Consider the following 20,052-nt stretch of genomic DNA (forward strand, 5'->3'; position numbering starts at 1 on the left):
GATAAACAAAGCCCAACTTCTTGGCCTAATAAATTATAATGTTCAGGGTATGTACAGCATAGCCATTGTAAGTTAATGGTAACTATACCCCACGCAACAAAGTTGCAGAGGTTATAATGTTTTCACCCATCCGTCAGGTCCCTTTCTTGTCAGTGCAACTCCTCTGAGACTGTTCAACAGAATTTTGTGAAACTTTGTAATTAATAAGGACACACTGTGTAGATGTGCATATTCCCAGGAAATTCTGATTCAACAAGAGGTACTGTGAGCACATCCCCCCTTACCCCAATCTCTCAAAGGGTGTGTTGTTAATAGGTATAAATGACCTCTTTCGTGAGTGTAAAAAAGAAAGGGCATGACAAAACCTTGAGTAATCTCCTCTCTAGGGAGAAATGGATATGAGATGAAACCATATTGCTACTTCGATGTCCAGTGCACTTGACCTTTGATCGTTTGACCCCAAATTCGATAGGGAACATCTTCGTTCCATGGGTAGTCCATATGTATGATATGGTGACTGTAGGCGGAAAGGATAAAGCTTTAGAGCTCGGAAAACCATTGCGTCTACAGACGGATGGACGGACAAACAGAGACAACCCGATTCCAGTATACCACACACACACACACACACAACTTTGTTGTGGTGGGTATTGTAATTATTCTCGCATTATGTGAGGCAATGTTGGAGCGTAGGGTATGTGAGATCGCTCATTTGCCCCCCCCCCCCCCCCCCCCCCCTCCACGAATTAAGAAATCGAAGTCCGGGGGGTGGGGGGATTAGTAGGCAGTAGTAGTTGACGAAGACATGCCCCCTTCTCTGATTTAGGACTTTGAAGGTGGGGCAACTTTTTTTTTGTCCCCGACCGCAACACGGAAGACATAGCAACACCGTGCCCGTCCGTCCCACTTGATTTTGTGGACGCAACTCAACCGCTCAACAGATTTTTGTTTAAATAGGATTGTTAGTCACCATATATAGTTGATCATACTGTACTTTTTGCGGCGGTGGGGGGCTTATGGCTACACGTTGTTTTGATATTTTGTTGTTTTTTTTATCTGCTTGTCCAGAAAATTAGACAAGGCAACGACCATTTTTTTCCTCTGGCTTCATGTTGCAGTTTCTACAAAAGATTTACGACATATATACTGCACAAATATATAATTTATCATATATAAGTATTTGAAATACTGTTCAATGAAAAGAAATCGCTTGTTTGACGCTGTTTTTCTACATCAAGGACAGAATCGACACCCCCCCCCCCCCTTCCCCCTGTTCATGAAACTCTACTTAGACATGAATTGCCGTCCAACAATGCTTTTTATTGTTCTATTTTTGTTTTGGAAATATTGTTCGTAGTAAATCCTGTTTTAAGTAAACGGAAATATTAATTTGTTGAATATTACAATTAATATAATGTACCCCAAATAAATTAAAGCAATATTATTGAAGGCAACGACGTGCCTGTATAAGCAGACACAGTATACCGATTCTGTAAATTATCTGTAAAGTCTACTACTTCCGTGACCTATCTTCAGAATCATTGAATTTTCCAAGGAATGTATTCAATAAATTAATAGCTTTTTATTTTAAGAAGAAGAAAATTATGTCGGTTGTTGGTGCTCAGAAACCGTTCGAGGTCCTTTTATTTGTTCTAAGGATGAATGAACTCTGTGATCATCATATATCGTATCAGCCCTAACTAAATCTCCATGCCATGATGGTACTCACTTCTAGCGATATTCCAGAAGATAAATTCAGTAAATGTGTTAGGACTGAGATATTCAAAACATTTTTTAAGTGCATGTTTTGTGTGTGTGTGTGTTTGTTTTGGAGATGTTGGCTGCAAAGGGGATAGTATAGGTTCCATAATCCACGGGATTTGTTCTACAGCGACAGTCGTTACAGTTAATTTTGGTAGTGAAAGGACGAGAACGACGATGGTCATGTGCGGGTCCAGAATCGTTTCCAGCCCGACAATTTGCTTCAGATGGGAAGAATCAATTCAAATGGATCAACACTTCGTTACCTTAAAAGTACCAAAATAGTTATACATATAGGTGGGTCCGACCCCCACCCCCCTTTTATTTACCCACTATTGTATGCCCAAGAGGACCCTAATTTGGAATAAATAAGTCATATCATCATACACACTATTAGTAATAAAAATAAATTTTGTTTATTGTACATACAATCGAAGACCAATCCATGCTCATCTTTTACTGTATAGGTTTTTAAAATGTGTACATCGCCTTTATAAATGTTCCTTACAGATCGGCTGCTTAATTGGAGTTTAAAAATGAACAAGTTTCTAAGCAACTCTGAAATGGTTGAACACACATTGAAATATCTGTCTGGGGTCCGTGCGACTGGTTTAACGGAGACAATTTTGAAATTTTCGGGACATTGCAAACCATTAATCATAAAGAAGTAAAATGGGGTGTTCTAATTTTTTTTTCGGTGTCACCCACATGGTGTATAGTAGTCTAAATAAAAGTATATCACGAAGTACGTCATTATTGGTGTACACAATTGAGGTAAATCACGATCTGTAGGGTAGTGGGGTTTTCACGGTCTGTTGTATAACGGATGACTAGCTAGGACGGATATAGTCATTTAAACCTTGTAATCAGCTGAATGTGCATTGAATGTGCTTTTGTTGAGATATTCCTGTACGTCAGGTGGACTATCAGCTGTTAACGAAAGTGACCTCAATTTTAAGGTAGGATATGCACTGAATTTGTGCTAATTATGAAATTTGTGAAATAACAATGATGGGCAAGATTTTTATATATTAGAAAATATGAAAATAAATATATCAATGCCACGACACGATTATAGCGTATGGTTTTCACGGGATGCATAAAATTTGAACTTTTAAAGTGAGGAAAGGTTAACTGTGCCGTTGCATGTTCGTCGTTTGTCAGAATGCAACTGGTGATTGGAAACAAGCTGATTAAAACAATAGTGACTATATAGACCAGGTCGTTCCTTCTAACATCGTCAGTACACAAGTACTCTGTCGACATTAATATCCGTGAACTGTTGCTGTTATAAACATCTCGGGTTCCGTTAAATTACAAAAGGTCTTACGACTGATATTTTTGTTTGGTCAAAAATGTTTCCGTGTCAATATCCCCTTCTTTTCTCTAGGTTGATCATGCATTACACAGTTAAAAACATACACAAGGGTAGTTTCGGTTTTAAGGAGGCTTAACACCGTCACAGGACGCTAAGTTTGTTGTACTTACTAGTAATTGATAGTTTTTGGGAGATATTGATAATCATAAAGAAACACCTACACACCCTAATCACTGCTAACTTCAACGAAGAATCTTCACTTTAGAGAGGAATAGGGCATTTCCAATAATCGTATTCACAAACCTATAAATAAAAAACATGCTATTAAAGGTTGAGCCGAATAAAATATCAAAATTGTAGGGGTATGTGAAACATTAGCTATCTTGCAGGTGTCGAATCGGGTGTCATATCAAGGTGAACATCAAACGGTATGGATGAGGACTATACCAAACAGATACGACCAAGCCACCGCTTAGAACTACGTGTGAAGGGCGTCATCAACCACATACGGGAGGGGTGAGTAGAGGTCCTCGGCAAGTAAAGGTACAAAGACTTCCTACCCCCCCCCCCTTCTCTAGATGCTCTTGATTTTCTTTTCTTTTTTAAATCGTAGGTTTTTACCCCAGAGAACAAGGTTATTAAACATTGTTATTCGTGCTTTCAATCCAGTAAACAGACGTATACCATTATACCAGGATACGATTGCAATCATATTGGTAAAAGCCCTTTTAAATAATGTGGAAAAAAACCCGCATTTTATTTTCGGTGCAAGTCACAGTGCCTTTCTGTGTCGCATATGTAGAGTAGAATAACTGTTGGTCACAAGAGTACCTATGGAAATGTAATCAATGATTGACGGGAAGAAGCTGGGGGGGGGGGGGGGGTAAAGTAAAGAGGCATCGGGTGGGAGGCAGTGGGCGGAGTATATACTCTATATAAAATATTGTAATATGATCTGTTTCAGCCCCTACATCACGCATAATTACTTAGTAAGTCACGTCCATTTCCTGAGGAAAGTTAATGAAGAGAAAGGTCTCCGTGTATGTCGAGTTTTGCCGTTCGGGGGATCATTCAACATCCGGGGTGACATCGTGGCTCTTCTCGTGTGGTACATCATGCTGGTCTATGCCATAGTCGCCATTCCTGTAAGTTACATCACCTTTACTTAAGTTTCCACTCCAAAGGGACCAAAAAAAAAATAAATGTTTAAAACTTCGTGTGTGTGTGTGTGTGTGTGTGACGATGATAAATATTTGAAAGTAAGTTATTTTTATTGATAAGGGATGACATACCAAAGTAAATTGTTATGTATGAAAAGTGCACGTATAAATAATAATGCTTTGCAAAGAAAGAAACTGTGCATATTCAGCAGTACGGCCTAATCAGAAAGAAGAGCGGAACATTTGATATTTCCCTTGCATGTAACACACTTTTCAGTATATTTCCACACCCTTTATTGAATGTAAGCCTCTCGAATATATATTCCCTAATTTCAATTTTATAGCAACATACAGAATATACCCCGGCCCTGGGAGTCGAACTTTATCAAAACATTAAAAATAATAAAAAAAAACAAAAACAAACAATTACTGTATATATCAAAGTAATTTCGCTGTTTTTTAAATTCAATATTTATTTATTTTCACTATTTGTGTAATTTAATATTGGTTGAATGAATTTATGTATTCATTTATGTAATACATGTATATCGTAACCTTCAACCCCTCCAATCAATAATCAATCTGTCCAGCATAAAAGACAAAATCGTGTGACTATATCTTCTAATAATTTGTAAATCGAACGCATCTGTTTACATAGTGCTTATAATTCAAAATATGCTCTCTTTGCTTTAGATTTTAGCGTTTGAATAGAAAACTTATATGTTATGTTGTTTGGAGAACGCTTCTGGGCATGTGTTATTTCAAATAAAACGAGGATGTGAAGGGGCCCACACCAATCAAAGTTCAATTCCCCAAACACGTACGCCATCACACGTCAGAGGTTTGTAACTGTATCGACATTGCAAAGTTTTTGAGCCAGTACACTTGAACACGGAGCTGTAAATCTGACAACACTGAACAAACAATCCTCAAGGTATAACAGACACAACAAGTGTTTGTCTACTTCACGAAAACACCAAGCTTGCCAGTCATAGATTCAAAATTCATCAATTTCTCTGTTGATCTTCAATTTATCAGTACAACACCCATCTCCACATTTTCACCTGATCGAACACGGAAGAGATCAATATCAATTTCATCTTCGCTAAGCCGAGGGTGACGGTCCAGTGTTGTTTTATTCACCGACTAACCCTTGATTATCAACGATTTATCAATGTGCTCTCTCAGAATGAAATGAAACCAGAGGCCCATCGGCCTTAACGATCACCTGAGTACTATCTATCACATTTTCCAAAACTTGCGAGTTTTGTGCATAGAACTTTGATTAACACAAACATTTCTAACAAATCATTAGGTAATTTACCATAGGACTATTTTAAAACTCCTACTTTAGGAATATTCAGTAGCTAGAAAACTCCATACTTGCTTGCTCATTGGTCCAAATGAATTCAGGAGTAATGAATTTCACAATTTTAGTTGACCAAATCATGAAAACATTTTGCCTTCTTGATGGAAAAAGTTTTTTCTAAGATAGAAAGCATTTTCAATTCATGTGTGACCAATATTAATTTAGTCCCACTGTGGGCCTAAACCATAACCCAGGGGTCATGAATTTCACAATTTTGGTACAGGATTGAGTACTCATTATAATCATGCAAACATTTTGCCCCTTAATGTCTCAAGGTAGAGAAGATTTTCTAAGATATAATGCATTTTCAATATATGACCAACTTGGCCCCACCCTGGGGCCTGAACTCTAAACCTAGGGGCCATGAATTTCACAATTTTGGTAGAGGGCTCATTGCTTATAGTAATCATGCAAACAGTTTGCTTGATGTCCAGGAGTAAAGAAGATTTTTAAAGATTGCATTAAATCTTAATGGTTTCAGTCCCACGGTCCATGAAATTTACAATTTTTATTCCTCTTCACCTGTAGATGTTACAATAACATACCAAAAATGATTCAGCCATTAAACAGAAGCCAAAAATGTGGAAAAGTTTCAGACCAACACACGATTGACAAAAAAAGGTGACCTAAAAACACAAGGCTAATAATCCTTTGATTAGAGATTATTACCATGATTGGAGACTATTACCATGATTAGAGATTATTACCATGATTAGAGATTATTACCATAATTAGAGATTATTACCATGATTAGAGATTATTACCATAATTAGAGACTATTAACCTTTCCAATACAATGTATTTTATACTATACGTATATTTTACTGAAGCAAGATTCAGGATGAGTTTTGTTCCTTCCGATTTTAGCTTGCCTGTTACTGTGAGTTCAGGATGAGTTTTGTTTCTTCTGATTTTAGATTGCCTGTTACTGTGAGTTCGGGATGAGTTTTGTTTCTTCTGATTTTAGCTTGCCTGTTACTGCGAGTTCAGGATGAGTTTTGTTTCTTCTGATTTTAGCTTGCCTGTTACTGAGTTCAGGGTGAGTTTTGTTTCTTCTGATTTTAGCTTGCTTGTTACTGCCATTTCAGGATGAGTTTTGTTTCTTCTGATTCTAGCTTGCCTGTTACTGCCAGTTCAGGATGAGTTTTGTTTCTTCTGATTTTAGTTTGCCTGTTACTGCCAGTTCAGGATGAGTTTTGTTTCTTCTGATTTTAGCTTGCCTGTTACTGTGAGTTCAGGATGAGTTTTGTTTCTTCTGATTTTAGCTTGCCTGTTACTGTGAGGAGACCTCCATCAACATCTGTAATGTCATCATCCTGGCCACCATGTGTGTGTACCATCTTATTGCTATCTATGTCATATTTTCCAATGTAAAGAAGCTCAAAGCCATGTGGTGCACGACACTGGTAAGTAACAGAAAAAGACAAGTTTAAAATAAATATTTAATTTTTCGTGACATTTCAGGAACAAAGCACATGTATCCTATCTTGGTCCTATCCAAATAAAGTTGGGGTATAGTACCAGGTCTGTTTTAAAGTTAGCAATGTTTGATAGTTCCTGGTTGTGGCAAGTAAAAATGTAGAGTCATGCAACTCTTATGTATTACAGAAGGTTGTTTATGGACATTAAGTTATACATGCAGTAGCAAAGAAGGGGAGAAATATCTTTGGACCAATTGGAGATTGAACTCTTGACCCTTACATTACTAGCTATAGGTGATCTAACCACTGAGCTATTTAACCTAGCCAATGAATGGAGAATATTAACATTATTACAATTGAATTTCGAAGATCATACAAGAACTTTTCAGAGATGAGAAAATTGTTTCTGAATCAGAAGAAAATGGCAGAAACACCACATATGACCTTAATGGCCAGATTTCTGCTTAGTGTCTTGGCCAGATTTCTGCTTATAGTGTCTTGGCCAGATTTCTGCTTATAGTGTCTTGGCCAGATTTCTGCTTAGTGTCTTGAGTATGTTGTAGACGATAGTGAATTATGCAGTTTTCTTTTTTAAAGAAGTCTGTTTAGTGCAGTGAAGCTTGCTAGTAATGAACTGCCAGTGATTTCTTATAACATAGATTTCTTCACTATGGATTTTTATATAAGAAAGATTTACAATATCCAGAAATGATTTGTTGAATACATTGCAGACGACAGCAGAAAAATACCATGGACTGCAGAATTCCTTCATAGATGTAACAGCAGACAATGCTAAAGAAATCCACTGCATAGCAGCTAGTCAGAGGCAGAAGATTGTACAGAACATCACCAACAAAAACAGTAAACACTGTACAGAACATCAACAACAAAAACAGTAAACACTGTACAGAACATTACAACAAAAACAGTAAACACTGTACAGAACATCACCAACAAAAACAGTAAACACTGTACAGAACATTACAACAAAAACAGTAAACACTGTACAGAACATCACCAACAAAAACAGTAAACACTGTACAGAACATTACAACAAAAACAGTAAACACTGGTCCTCTCATTTCAAACTGAAAATTTCTTTTCTGTAAAAATACTGAAGTCATGAAACACAAAATTTTAAACTCTTCCATCAACTTGTAAAACAATGATCAGTTTTTTTTGTACTGTTAGTAACTAAGATTAAGTTTAATCGAAGACTATTTACAGTAAAGTTTCATTCGTTTATTTTTTGTCACTTTGATTTGACAAGAGGGACCGACATGCCTTATTGGTCACCTGAGTAATAGTTGAAAGTATCACTTTAAGTCCTAAGGGCTACAAAATCTATAATAATTATCCCAGCCAAATTCTAATATTCAGCAGCAGTAAAGTGCCCATACTGATGAAAGACTTCACATTCTCAGAATGCTGTCCTGTGTTTGTGGGATTCATTCCCAGAATGCTCTGTCCTGTGTTTGTGGGATTCATTCCCAGAATGCTGTCCTGTGTTTGTGGGATTCATTCCCAGAATGCTCTGTCCTGTGTGTGTGTGTTTATATACATACACAAATGTGTGTGTATAGATCACACACACAGATCTAAAAACTGGGTACATTTCTGTCAAATCTATCAAATAGACACAAGCTAGGTCAGCGAGAATAATCAAATAAAACTCAAGAATGACCAATGGCAGAAAGAATATTGTCTCTAGGGCAATATTGTTCTGTGGTGTCATTGGTCATGCTTTATGTGTGTATATAGTTACACATGAAGTCATCAACAATGAAAACCTATTTATAGAATGGGTGTCTTTCCAGGTAAACAGGTGGTCCTAATGCTGATAACATCCTCCTATCTGCGGAGTCGCCTGAGAGACCCAGTGATCTGTTTCACTGCGCTGGCCATATTCTGCCTGATCGGACTTGTTGTGCAGCTGGAAACTTTAAGGACTATTGTTTATGTTAACTCATAATGGCAGCAGAAGATGACCTGTGGATAAAATGGCTGTGAACTTGTTATGTAACCCGTTATGTATATATGTTTCATACAGTTCTGTATCTGCAAAACTATCAGAGTTTGAGGTCCATTAGGGCCAAAAACTGTTTTATATTTTATATATATATATACACACAGAACTGTATGAGGCATATATCATACTTTTGAAATATAGCCCTGTCATGGATTGGCCGCATTTAAATATCACGCTAGTGCTATTGTGACATCATAAAGCTTTGTATAACATCCATTACTAATAATAGATATCGACAGTTTTAAATAAACCCTTGAATGATCAGGCACGTTTTCATCCAATGCTAACCACTTTACAACATTTGGTGCCATAACTAATGGAAATCTACATGCACAATCAAAGGATTCATGATTAAATATTGTTTAACGTTATCCTCAAGAATATTTCACTCATATGGAGACGGTGAAGGGCTGCAAAATTTAGGCCTATGATCGGTGCTTAGGGCCATTGAGAGGGAGGGATCTTTATCGTGCCACACCTGCTGTGACATGGGACCTCGGTTTTTGCGGTCTCATCCGAAGGACCGCCCCATTTAGTCACCTCTTACGACAAGCAAGGGGTAATGAGGACCTATTCTAACCCGGATTCCCACGGGATCAAAGGAAAATTCAAAGCTATACATGCTGGCAACAGAACAGCAGTGGCTAATCTATTTGGACAATTTATGGATCTAAAAGAAGATCCAGTCCCAGAAGAAATCACTGATATATCCGAGTAACTAGAAAATCTCTCCTGAAAAGGCAGACCCTACAAGAATTGAATGAACACATACTGGAGACCCTATGTGACGAGGACCTCGAAATAGAAATTGCAAATACAGGTAAAATGTATATGTTTGAATTAGACTGTAAAATTAGGCAGACATCACAATGTCAACAATTTTGGTACCCATGGAAAGGTCTTGTCACAAGGAATACAATAATAAAAGTTATTTGCAAGGTTAAAGTTTTCAAAAAGTAGGTCAAACTCTAAGGTCAAGGTCACAGGGTAAAAAATCATGGTACCCACAGAAAGGTCTTGTCACAAGGAATACTCATGTCAAATATCAAAGATCTAGCACTTACTGTTCAAATGTTATTAGCAAGGTTAAAGTTTCAGACAGCCCCCCCCCCCGGAAAGCAAAGAAATCTAAATCCCCAAAACAGGTGAGATTATAAACAGCAGTGGATTTCATGCAACAACAATGTAACATTATACAAAGCTTTGTGTCAAAGTAGCATTAGCGCGATAGAACAATGCAGCAAATCCACGACACCCTTCAAATTTCATTTGTTGATTTAGCCGAGGCGGTCCGATTTTGAAGGATATTAGTACTGAGACAGTCTGATATTACAACCAATATCAAACTGCTTGTTCAACAATGTCAGACAGGCAAAGGGAATTTAATTCTTAGACTGAACAATGGAATGACATCACAGAAATGTTTTAAATCATAAGAAATCCTTCTTTATGGTGCTACTTTTTAACTTTTATTTGATTGTGACTTTTCAATGCTATCTATTATTATCAGCTTTTAAGCAAATGTTGGCTTTGTTATTTTTATAATAGTAAAATATGTTAGACTGACTGTCATTATAGTATATTTTGTTCTGCAATTTCTTTTAATATTTAACACAAACATAGATCACATGTCCTATATTTCATTAACTGTAACATCTTTTTAAAAGAACATTACATTCAACATCAGCCTGTTATTTTGTAAAAATTTGGTGAAAAAAAACATCAATTATTTACAGAAAATTAAGTTTTGGCAGAATGCCTTGCTTCAACAATCCAGAGTTGGGCAAACAAATCATGACATACATATATGTAGCGGTCAGCCGGGTTTGATCGCCTGTGGCCAGATAGCTCAGTTGGTAGAGCACCTGACTAGAGATTCATGGGCACGGGTTCGAATCCTGGTCTCATCTGTTGCATCTTTTCTCTTCCTGTTACACATATATTTTAAGTGAAATTTCACAAAACAGACAAAGTAATTAGTTCGACATTCTGCAACAGTAAAGACGACCGGATGTTTGTGTGATGCTCATACTAATACTCTAGAAAATAATCTATCTGAATATGGGACATGAATGGACAAAGTCATTGAGGGTCGTTACATTAATACTTAATCTACTGTGACCTTGACTATTGACCCATCAATCTATCAATGTCTTTCTTTTACTGTAATTAGAGTTAGGCAGAATAATTTAAACATTTATGTTCAATTTTGTTAAATGTTGATAATTGATAAAATTCCTTCCCTAAAGCAAATATTCCATACATATACAACTTAACTTGTCCTGGTTTTGTTAAAATCTTTATAAAGAGAAAAAAATCCATTTCGCAAATCTACAAAATCAGAGGAAGTAGTTGTGCATCGGGATTATAGAAAGCATTATTCCTGTGTAATACGAAACACAAACATACAATAACAAAATTTAACATGAAATTGTATATTCAAAACACAGAGGAAACATACTAGTAAAACAATTTTTTTTAATACAAAGTGACAACTGATTCATCATGTCTGCTGCAAAAGATCTCTTTCCCACTGAATGCTCAAAATCCTCCATTTTAATGATCCATCATTGTTTTGGATTTTGCCACTATTCCGGATATCAGGTGTCCTTATTCCCAGATCATACTATGTCTGATTTAATATAAGCACTGTTTGATTCATTCCCACAATCTATCTGTGCTTGTTTGTTGATAAGTCCAAAAATGCACTGTCCTGTGTTTATTGGACTTAATTCCAGATTGCACTCTGTCCTGTGCTTGTTGAATTCATTCCCAGAATGCACTCTGTTCAGTGTTTTTTTGTTTTTTTTAGCTCTCTGTCCTGTGTTTGTGGGATTCATTCCCAGAATGCTCTGTCCTGTGTTTGTGGGATTCACTCCCAGAATGCACTCTGTCCTGTGTTTTTGTATATTAAGCACTGTTGGACTATGTAATGGATGTGTAACATCGATTTCAAATCCTTCTTATGAGAACATCAGTCACCGTAAATTAGGAAAATATATTTCCTTTTGTCCCAAATGTCAATGTTTGATAATAAAAGTTAAACCAAGAAGTCTCCGTGATTTGAATATAAATATAAACAATTTATTTTTAAGTTAACATTAAAATATCATATATTTACCAATAATACGTCCTCCCCCTAGCCCTGCGATGTAATGACTGATTTAAACCTACCTCTATTATCCATTATGTTTATGTTTACCTAGCAACATAAGAAGGATTTCAAATCCTTACTCTACATCCATACCCGTTACAGACTCATTCCCAGAATGCTCTCTGTCCTGTGTTTTTGGGATTTATTCCCAGAATGCTCTCTGTCCTGTGTTTTTGGGGATTTATTCCCTGAATGCTCTCTGTCCTGTGTTTTTGTACATTAAGCACTGTCGGACTCATTCCCAGATTCCATTTGTCTTGTGTTTGTGGGATTCATTCCCAGAATGCTCTCTGTCCTGTGTTTTTGGGATTTATTCCCAGAATGCTCTCTGTCCTGTGTTTTTGGGATTTATTCCCAGAATGCTCTGTCCTGTGTTTTTGGGGATTTATTCCCAGAATGCTCTCTGTCCTGTGTTTTTGGGGATTTATTCCCAGAATGCTCTCTGTCCTGTGTTTTTGTACATTAAGCACTGTCGGACTCATTCCCAGATTCCATTCCGTCTGTTGTTTCATTGCTGCCAGGCTCTGGATGTGTGTTCCCGTCTGCCTTTTTCATTTCTATAACTTGTTCCAATATACCACTAGTTTCACTATGTCTGAAACATCAAATAACATATTTCACCTATATATATTTCCTCAATCATTTCAAATCAATATTCATACAAAAATTCAAACTAACCCGGTATTACTTAATAAGTCGTTGACTCATTTCAAATCAATATTCATACAAAAATTCAAACTACCCCGGTATTACTTAATAAGTCGTTGACAACGTTATAGATTATAAGTCATGCACATACTGAAGAACTCTGTCGAATGACCCACACCAAAGAAACTAAACGGTATATAATCATAATGTAATTGTTATATCAGACGTGAGCTTTTGCATGGCACAGATTTATTACTTTCTGTTCCTTTGATTCTTGTTTCAAATTACTTTACAACATGCAAACTGGACATAAAGCAACCCAACGTACGACGATGATGATGAAGATTTATAGTGCAAACTGCCCAGTAGGGGCCCTGCAACACTAGGTTTGTTGCAGTGAGGCGACGATGGTGGTCAACCCTCAGATCCCCTGGGAATGAGGCAACCTAACATATGAATTTCTGCATTCCTTATATTACAAAGTAATGGTTGGGACAAGAATTTAACACTTCCTTTCTCTAGGATTCTGACCAAAAATGATTTTCAGTTCAATCTTCACAGTATCCTAGGTAAGATAAGCATGACCTTTCATAACAGAGACATAGAAACTTCATTATGCCCATGAATACCTTATTCTTGTTACAAATCCATATTGTATAAACTGATATTGTTAACTAAAGATTATTCGAGAAAACTTTCTTTTGTAATTTACCAGTGATAAACTAGTTTGCTGTGACTAATCTTCACAATCTAGATAATCCTAGAGGCATTAAAAGACTGGTTCACAGGGAGAAGTTATTATGACGACAAGGTTCTCACAAAACTTGCGAAAATTTCTCATACACGAATAAAACTTGGCTTACACTATACAAAATAGCCCAAAGCAAGTTCTCTCATACTGAATTTACATTATACCTTTTTCTTAGACTTCTAAGTCTCTTCATATGTTTTGAAGACTTCAGATGAACTGAAAATAATAAAAATACTATAAACATATAATATGTAATTTACACACCAGAGCAGATAATTTGGTACAATAAATAGTACTGTAGTCGTGTTTAATGAGAACTCTTTAACAATAATTGTGGATAAAATGAAAACTTCATAACAAAGTGCAACCCACTGTCCCATATCCTCCTCATCACAAAAGTCTTGTTACAAATTTTACACTCGTTGAATTCCCGTACATCATCATACTCTGTCAGTTGTAGCGGTTCTTGCGTGGGAACAACACCCTAGACACAATAAAACCCAAAACATCACATGCAATACATACAAGATCATGTTCTGCATGCTTCTGCCAGTAATAAAACTGAAATACATTAAGGAGGTGTACTCTACATTGTCATAATGGCTGACTTCCTTTTAAAACATGGTGGAAAATATAAATATCAGCAATATTTGTCTATTCATATTAAAAATTCTTGCATAGCTGAGTAGCTCAGTAGGTTAGCACGTCGACTGCTGAACTGTAAATTGCGTGTTCGAGTTCAGTAGGGGTTTTAATTTTTTCTCAGATTGCTTTCAACTAAAACTACTTTTGTACTAAATAAAGTAAATTTGAAAGTTTTCAGTTTCAAAATATTGTTGTACACATCCTCCATTTTTCATCCATATCAAATCTCTCTGGTGTAGCATACATCCTTAATTGCTTCAAGTTTTCAAAACTGACCCAGGACTTCAAAATTCCCCCCAACCAAAACCCTGGGTCTTACTGATTCAAGATTCAGACTAATTATAATTCAGACTCAATAATTATACGACACTGCAAGGTCCAGCAAATAATAAATGAAAAATATAGGCGTAATTCATTTTAAGGTTAAATTGAATATAGTTGTCTAAAATTTTAAGAAAATGCACATTAAATTTTGTGCTTACACACAGATGTCATAGAAAAACAAAACATTTTACAATGGCTTTGATCAATTTACAGGGAAACAAATGTTGAAAATCATGATATTTTGTGTGAACTAGGATATATCTCACTAGGGCTGGCTAAAAATGAAATTATAAGTCCCTGACTTTAACTTGTTCAAGGCCAGGACTTAAACATTTTCATCCAGTCTCGTCATGATTTTCAATATCAAAGTTTTGTATTTTATCCTAGAAATAGAGCTGAACATGTTTTCATTCAAGAAATAAATGTATTGTTTGTTTGTACATGTAATATAGGGTTAAAAAAAAGCAACGGACACCTAGGTTATATTGATAGCGACTAACATCAATGTAATCTTGGACAATCTGTAGTGCTGGAACATGAACCTTTTCGGTCCATTGATTGACATCCGAGGAATCCACTGCATACACTGGTGGGTAGTTACCTCCCTTGTCTAAATCAAGAATAAATAAAATCTGTATTATTACTTTTGCCTACTTGCTCTGTCGTTACATCGTCATGTGACTTATCAATATCAATGGTTCAAAGTAGAAAAACTGAATTAATTTCCACTAGATACAGTTTGAGTTAATCAATAACCAAAGAAAATGTATGTGTTACCACCTTATCAAAGATGTTGGATATACTTAAAACAGGTATATGTCAACATCCGAAAATTATACATTTTCAATAAACATTATAATAAAATGTAAACATGGGTTAAAATCATAAAATTTTAACAGTTTAAAAAAAATTGTTGTTTTATGAATATATTATCACATAATTGTGGATATTGGGGAAATTGTTGTATAATAGAAATACCAGAATAGGAGTCATGGCCCTCAATAAAATTTGTTTGATGTAGATAATGGACTACTTTTAGAAAATGTAATCTTTTTCCACCAGTAAGTCTTATCACTCTTTAAAGGGACTGGTTCATGATTTTTGATAAAAATATTTTTCATTTAATGTTAAACATTGAAAATATAACTCATTTAATGTTGACAGCCAAAATTTTGACCTGAATGCAAGAATAAAAGCACTATTTTAGCCTTAAATCTGTGTTATGTAAACAAAGACTCGAGAGTCTTTATGTATACAAAAAAACCAAGTGAAATATTGATTTTTTAATACATTGTATAATGCATCTTAATTTTGCATAGTCACAGATTTTAACTTTCAGATGACACATTTTACCCCCAAAATGCTTGAAATGTGAAAGATATAATAAAACCTAGATCGATATCCATTTCTTTTGACAATGTCGTAAACAATAACATACCGCAATCTTTGTTTACAAAACAAATTATAAACTCTCTAAAATGAGCTTTTGTGATAATGTATATCCTTAATCTTTATGTGATATCTTTTAAACATATTAGACAATAGATTTTGATCATTTTAAGTGAAAAACAAAACATTGGGTAAAATCGTGAATCAGTCCCTTTAACAGTAATATTCTATTTATAAACTGTCTATTAACTCCTTAACAGCATTATTCCACCAATAAACTGTCTATTAACTCCTTAACAGCAAAATTCCACCAATGAAAAGTTCACTCACTCCTCAGCAATCTGTTTTTTATCCAATATATTTGTCTCCTTGAATATTGTCGTGTTGCAATCTTCATGTTCTCTACTCCTGCACAATATAAAATGCAAAAAGTAATCTTTGTATCAAGTCTTTACTTCATTGAGATTTATGTTATATACATACACTATAATGTATGAATATTATAGGGTTATTGAACTTATATTGGTGAATATTGGCACGAGTTGGCTGTAAAAATGCACGAGCTTGCGAGTGCATTTTGACAGCCAACGAGTATCAATATTCACCTATATAAGTTCAATAACCCTTTTATTATATAGCTAAAGTGTTTAGTTGTTAAATTATATCCCTTTTCACTCAAAATACTCCAAAATAGACGAGAATTCATCAATATTGACATCTAAGGTGAAAGTGTGCAATATCGGCATGCATTTCTTAACTGTTCAATATTTAACCCGTCATTAATGCATGAAGCAAACTGATTTTGTGAATGGGGACATTATAATTTATGTACAGTAAAACATTTGCTTAAGTAAATATCAAATACCGGCTCTGTCAGATTCGGAGGACCGCTGTCTGCCATTTTGGCTTGTTTACGTCGTTACGGTAACGTCAATATTGAACGCTCATACTCGGAATGTTTCGGGCGCATACAATTTACGCAGTGCAAAGTTAGCGTTCAATAAATTCTCAGGATATTGAACGCTAACATTCTCTAGATTTTACGCAGATTTTATAATAGACTATTTATTAGCTATATAATAATATAGGGTTATTGAACTTGTATTGGTGATTATTGGCCAAGTTGGGTTTTGAAAATTTACGAAGTTGAGTGAATTTTCACATCCACTGACCAGTGGGTGCCAATATAAGGTCAATAACTCCTTTATTGTATAACTAAACTATATTTTCGTTGTTTTAGGTTGATAATTTATTCATTTGCTCGTCAAGTTAGAAACGAAAGCATTATTGACACTGACATGAATGTGTGCAGAATCACAATTATGCGCATTTTCAACATTCATAGAAATGCACCAATTAATGCTTGAGAAATGTTTCAAATTGTGAATGATATTTACTGATCCTTAACAGTAAACCAGGGCGGAAATGTTATAAGAATTTACTGATAATTAATTGATAAAATATCGAAACCAGCTGCCTATTAAACAGAACCTACATCATTCGAATTTTGAATGGTATGAAAATCCGAAAACCGTTTTCATGAATCTCCTATGTTGGTCATGTATTTGAGGATTTATAAAGTTTGACAGAAAAAAAGCAGACCTTTGTAATAGGATGCAACTTCCCCTTATAAACCATTCCAAATACATTATGATATCCTCCCCTAGGGCCCCATGCAGGGGTCATGATCTCTATTTTTGGGCATTACACATTTTTGCTTTAAAGCCGTGGAATAGATATGTATCTAAAATTTCATGATGCCTCTGAATTTTTAAAATATGACAAATATTTTGAATGGAATACTTGATCAATATATCTAACAGAATGTACTACCTGCATATCAATTTAAAGACAAGCAGTATTTCTTAAAAAATGTAATTAGTAATTTAACACTTCCCTTTCATTCCGGATTTCATATTTACTGCATGGCAACAAAACGTAATCACAAACCTTTCTCGAATATAGCTTTTCCTTTGTCTGACATTTTCTCCTCCTCAGGAAGAAGAAGGTAGTCATGAAATTCCTTAAATCCTATACTCTGGAATATCCCAGTGGTGTAGTCTACATCTCTGTAACAACAAAGTCATATTTGAAATTGAGTGATGTATGTTGGGTAATTTTAGCATGCTACAATGTTTTGGTTGATGAAGAAATATGCCAAAACTAAATTGCCAAGATTTCTATTTACCAGAAAGAATTTCCAAAAATTAAAATCAAGAGGAAATGTTATTGTTACATGTGTTAGTACTATATGTACATATGAAAGCAGCTGTACAATTTTCTAAAAAAAAATTATCTTTACAAAATACTTTTTAAAGCAAAATCTGCTAAATATTCCCAACAAAAAAGAATTACCTGGTATCAAAAATATAGTAAACTATAGAATTCATTTTACAACTGCTTCCATACATGTGTTATGTACATGTAGTATTGGTACATATTTTCCATCCCGAGACCCAGACGTAAAAATGGGCCTACACTATTACAACGACCTAAATAACAGTATCTGAGGACATGTCATGTGTGTCTTCTCATGGAATTATGTGTGGTCTATCCCAACAGTAAGTCATTTACATCCTTCTTTCACAGCAGTATTCTGTACCTGTTTTCTTGTTTTCTTTTAGCATTGAACTCGCGATGAAAGTCCAGTAACTCCTGCATCAAACCTCTCTCCATCATGGTGTCCACACGCTTGTCTGTGCGATCATCCAAAACTGAAACAAAACCATTAAAACAAGTCATAAATTAATCAAAGGAAGTGTTTGTTTGCATATCCTATGGGTACATAGGTTACATGGGACATTTTGAGAGAATACATGTATTACCACACTAAATCCAATGTACTGTTCAGTTAAACAAAACATCACACACACCTTCATGATTGTGAATCAGTTTGATGGACATGAACTAGTACAAGAGGCCCACAGGTTTTATCAGGTCACCTGAGTATTAGTTAAAAGTATCACTAGTCCCAAGGGCCAAGAAATCTAAAACAAATTTCCTGTTCTGCATATTTAAGCTAAATTCTAATATTCAGCAACAGTATAAAACAAGATATGTTCTTAAAACTTAAAGTGGTACCAAACAGATACGTAAAATTTTTCGTCAAGTTCATTTTTTTCAAACTTTAATATTTTGTTCTTGGGAACAAAACCTCTTACTGAGCATGGTATAAAAGAAATCTATCCTGTTATTTTTTCTCCACATAGTTTAAAATATAGGGTATCATACCCCAGTTAGAAGAATGTGAAATGAAACTTTCATGATAAGAATGTGCCCTATGTAAATTTATCTACAGAGATTTTACAAAAAATAATAATACTTTTTATAAAGCTGACCTATTTGTTACCATCTTCGGTAGCCAAGGGTTTTCGGTCCACTTCACTCCCCATAAACAAACTCGAATCTGCACTATGTCAGAAAGCTTTTATGGGGAGCGGAGTGGACCAAAAAACCTTGGCTAGCAAAGATGATTTATTACCAAATCTCGATAAAATATTTTGTAAATTATATAATTGTGTACACCGCAATGTACAATATAACATGCATGGCTCGTCAATAGCAAATCTTAAACATAAAATTGCTATTTATTAAGATATCTTAAAAGGAAATGTATTGTTCAAATTTTGAAAAAAATTTAACATAATGTACAAAATGATACCGATATTAATATTTTAAAATAAAGAAATTGCAACCTTGGATTTTGGATAGTTTGGACTTTTTAGAAAATTTGATTAAGAAAAAATGGACACATTCGGCAAATAACATCATCATATATGACCTTTAACCTTACAATATGACCTTGACCTTCCTCATGCGTTAAGACAAAAGACTGCTTAAACATGTGTCTAAATATCAGGTCTCTACCAGCTACACGACAAAAGTTACCCATTACTTTATAACAGACAGTACAATATGCCAAATACATGCCATGGATTATATTAGTTTGTTCAGAACAACATTGAATATTAGTATTATGGAGATTTCATTTATTGTGCCTATACTGATGAAAGACTTTACATAATACAATATATGTAACATTAACACAATATTACTAATTTGGACCTGTTCTGGAGTCAAAAC

The 20,052-nt window shown here is 35.1% G+C and overlaps 2 protein-coding genes across 4 annotated transcripts in view; one reads left to right on the forward strand and one right to left on the reverse strand.

The window, feature by feature from the left end:
- Positions 1-2,461: 2,461 nt before the first annotated feature.
- Positions 2,462-10,625, forward strand: LOC125669563 (uncharacterized). 2 transcript variants are annotated; one of them, XM_048904165.2, is made up of 6 exons: positions 2,462-2,720; positions 3,469-3,595; positions 4,044-4,224; positions 6,874-7,014; positions 7,761-7,924; positions 8,847-10,625. In XM_048904165.2, the coding sequence occupies exons 2-6, from the start codon at positions 3,510-3,512 to the stop codon at positions 8,848-8,850; spliced, it is 576 nt and encodes a 191-aa protein (XP_048760122.2). In that variant the 5' UTR covers positions 2,462-2,720; positions 3,469-3,509; the 3' UTR covers positions 8,851-10,625. The 2 variants fall into 2 exon arrangements, with proteins under 2 accessions (XP_048760122.2, XP_048760121.2); XM_048904164.2 differs by having other exon boundaries at positions 2,493-2,720; positions 7,761-7,890.
- A 716-nt stretch (positions 10,626-11,341) lies between these two features.
- Positions 11,342-20,052, reverse strand: part of LOC125669549 (tRNA dimethylallyltransferase-like) — a 31,501-nt gene continuing 22,790 nt past the window's right edge. The window contains exons 6-12 of one of the 2 annotated variants that reach the window (XM_048904134.2): positions 18,572-18,683; positions 17,920-18,038; positions 16,300-16,377; positions 15,081-15,190; positions 13,984-14,095; positions 13,776-13,827; positions 11,342-12,807 (exon numbers count right to left, since the gene is read on the reverse strand). In XM_048904134.2, the coding sequence (XP_048760091.2) occupies positions 12,675-12,807; positions 13,776-13,827; positions 13,984-14,095; positions 15,081-15,190; positions 16,300-16,377; positions 17,920-18,038; positions 18,572-18,683 (716 nt within the window). In that variant the 3' untranslated portion in view covers positions 11,342-12,674. The remainder of the gene's footprint in view (positions 12,808-13,775; positions 13,828-13,983; positions 14,096-15,080; positions 15,191-16,299; positions 16,378-17,919; positions 18,039-18,571; positions 18,684-20,052) is intronic. The other variant, XM_048904135.2, reaches the window with a different exon arrangement.

Source organism: Ostrea edulis, chromosome 4 (genome assembly GCF_947568905.1).
Source record: "Ostrea edulis chromosome 4, xbOstEdul1.1, whole genome shotgun sequence".
NCBI classification, from domain to species: Eukaryota; Metazoa; Mollusca; class Bivalvia; order Ostreida; family Ostreidae; genus Ostrea; species Ostrea edulis.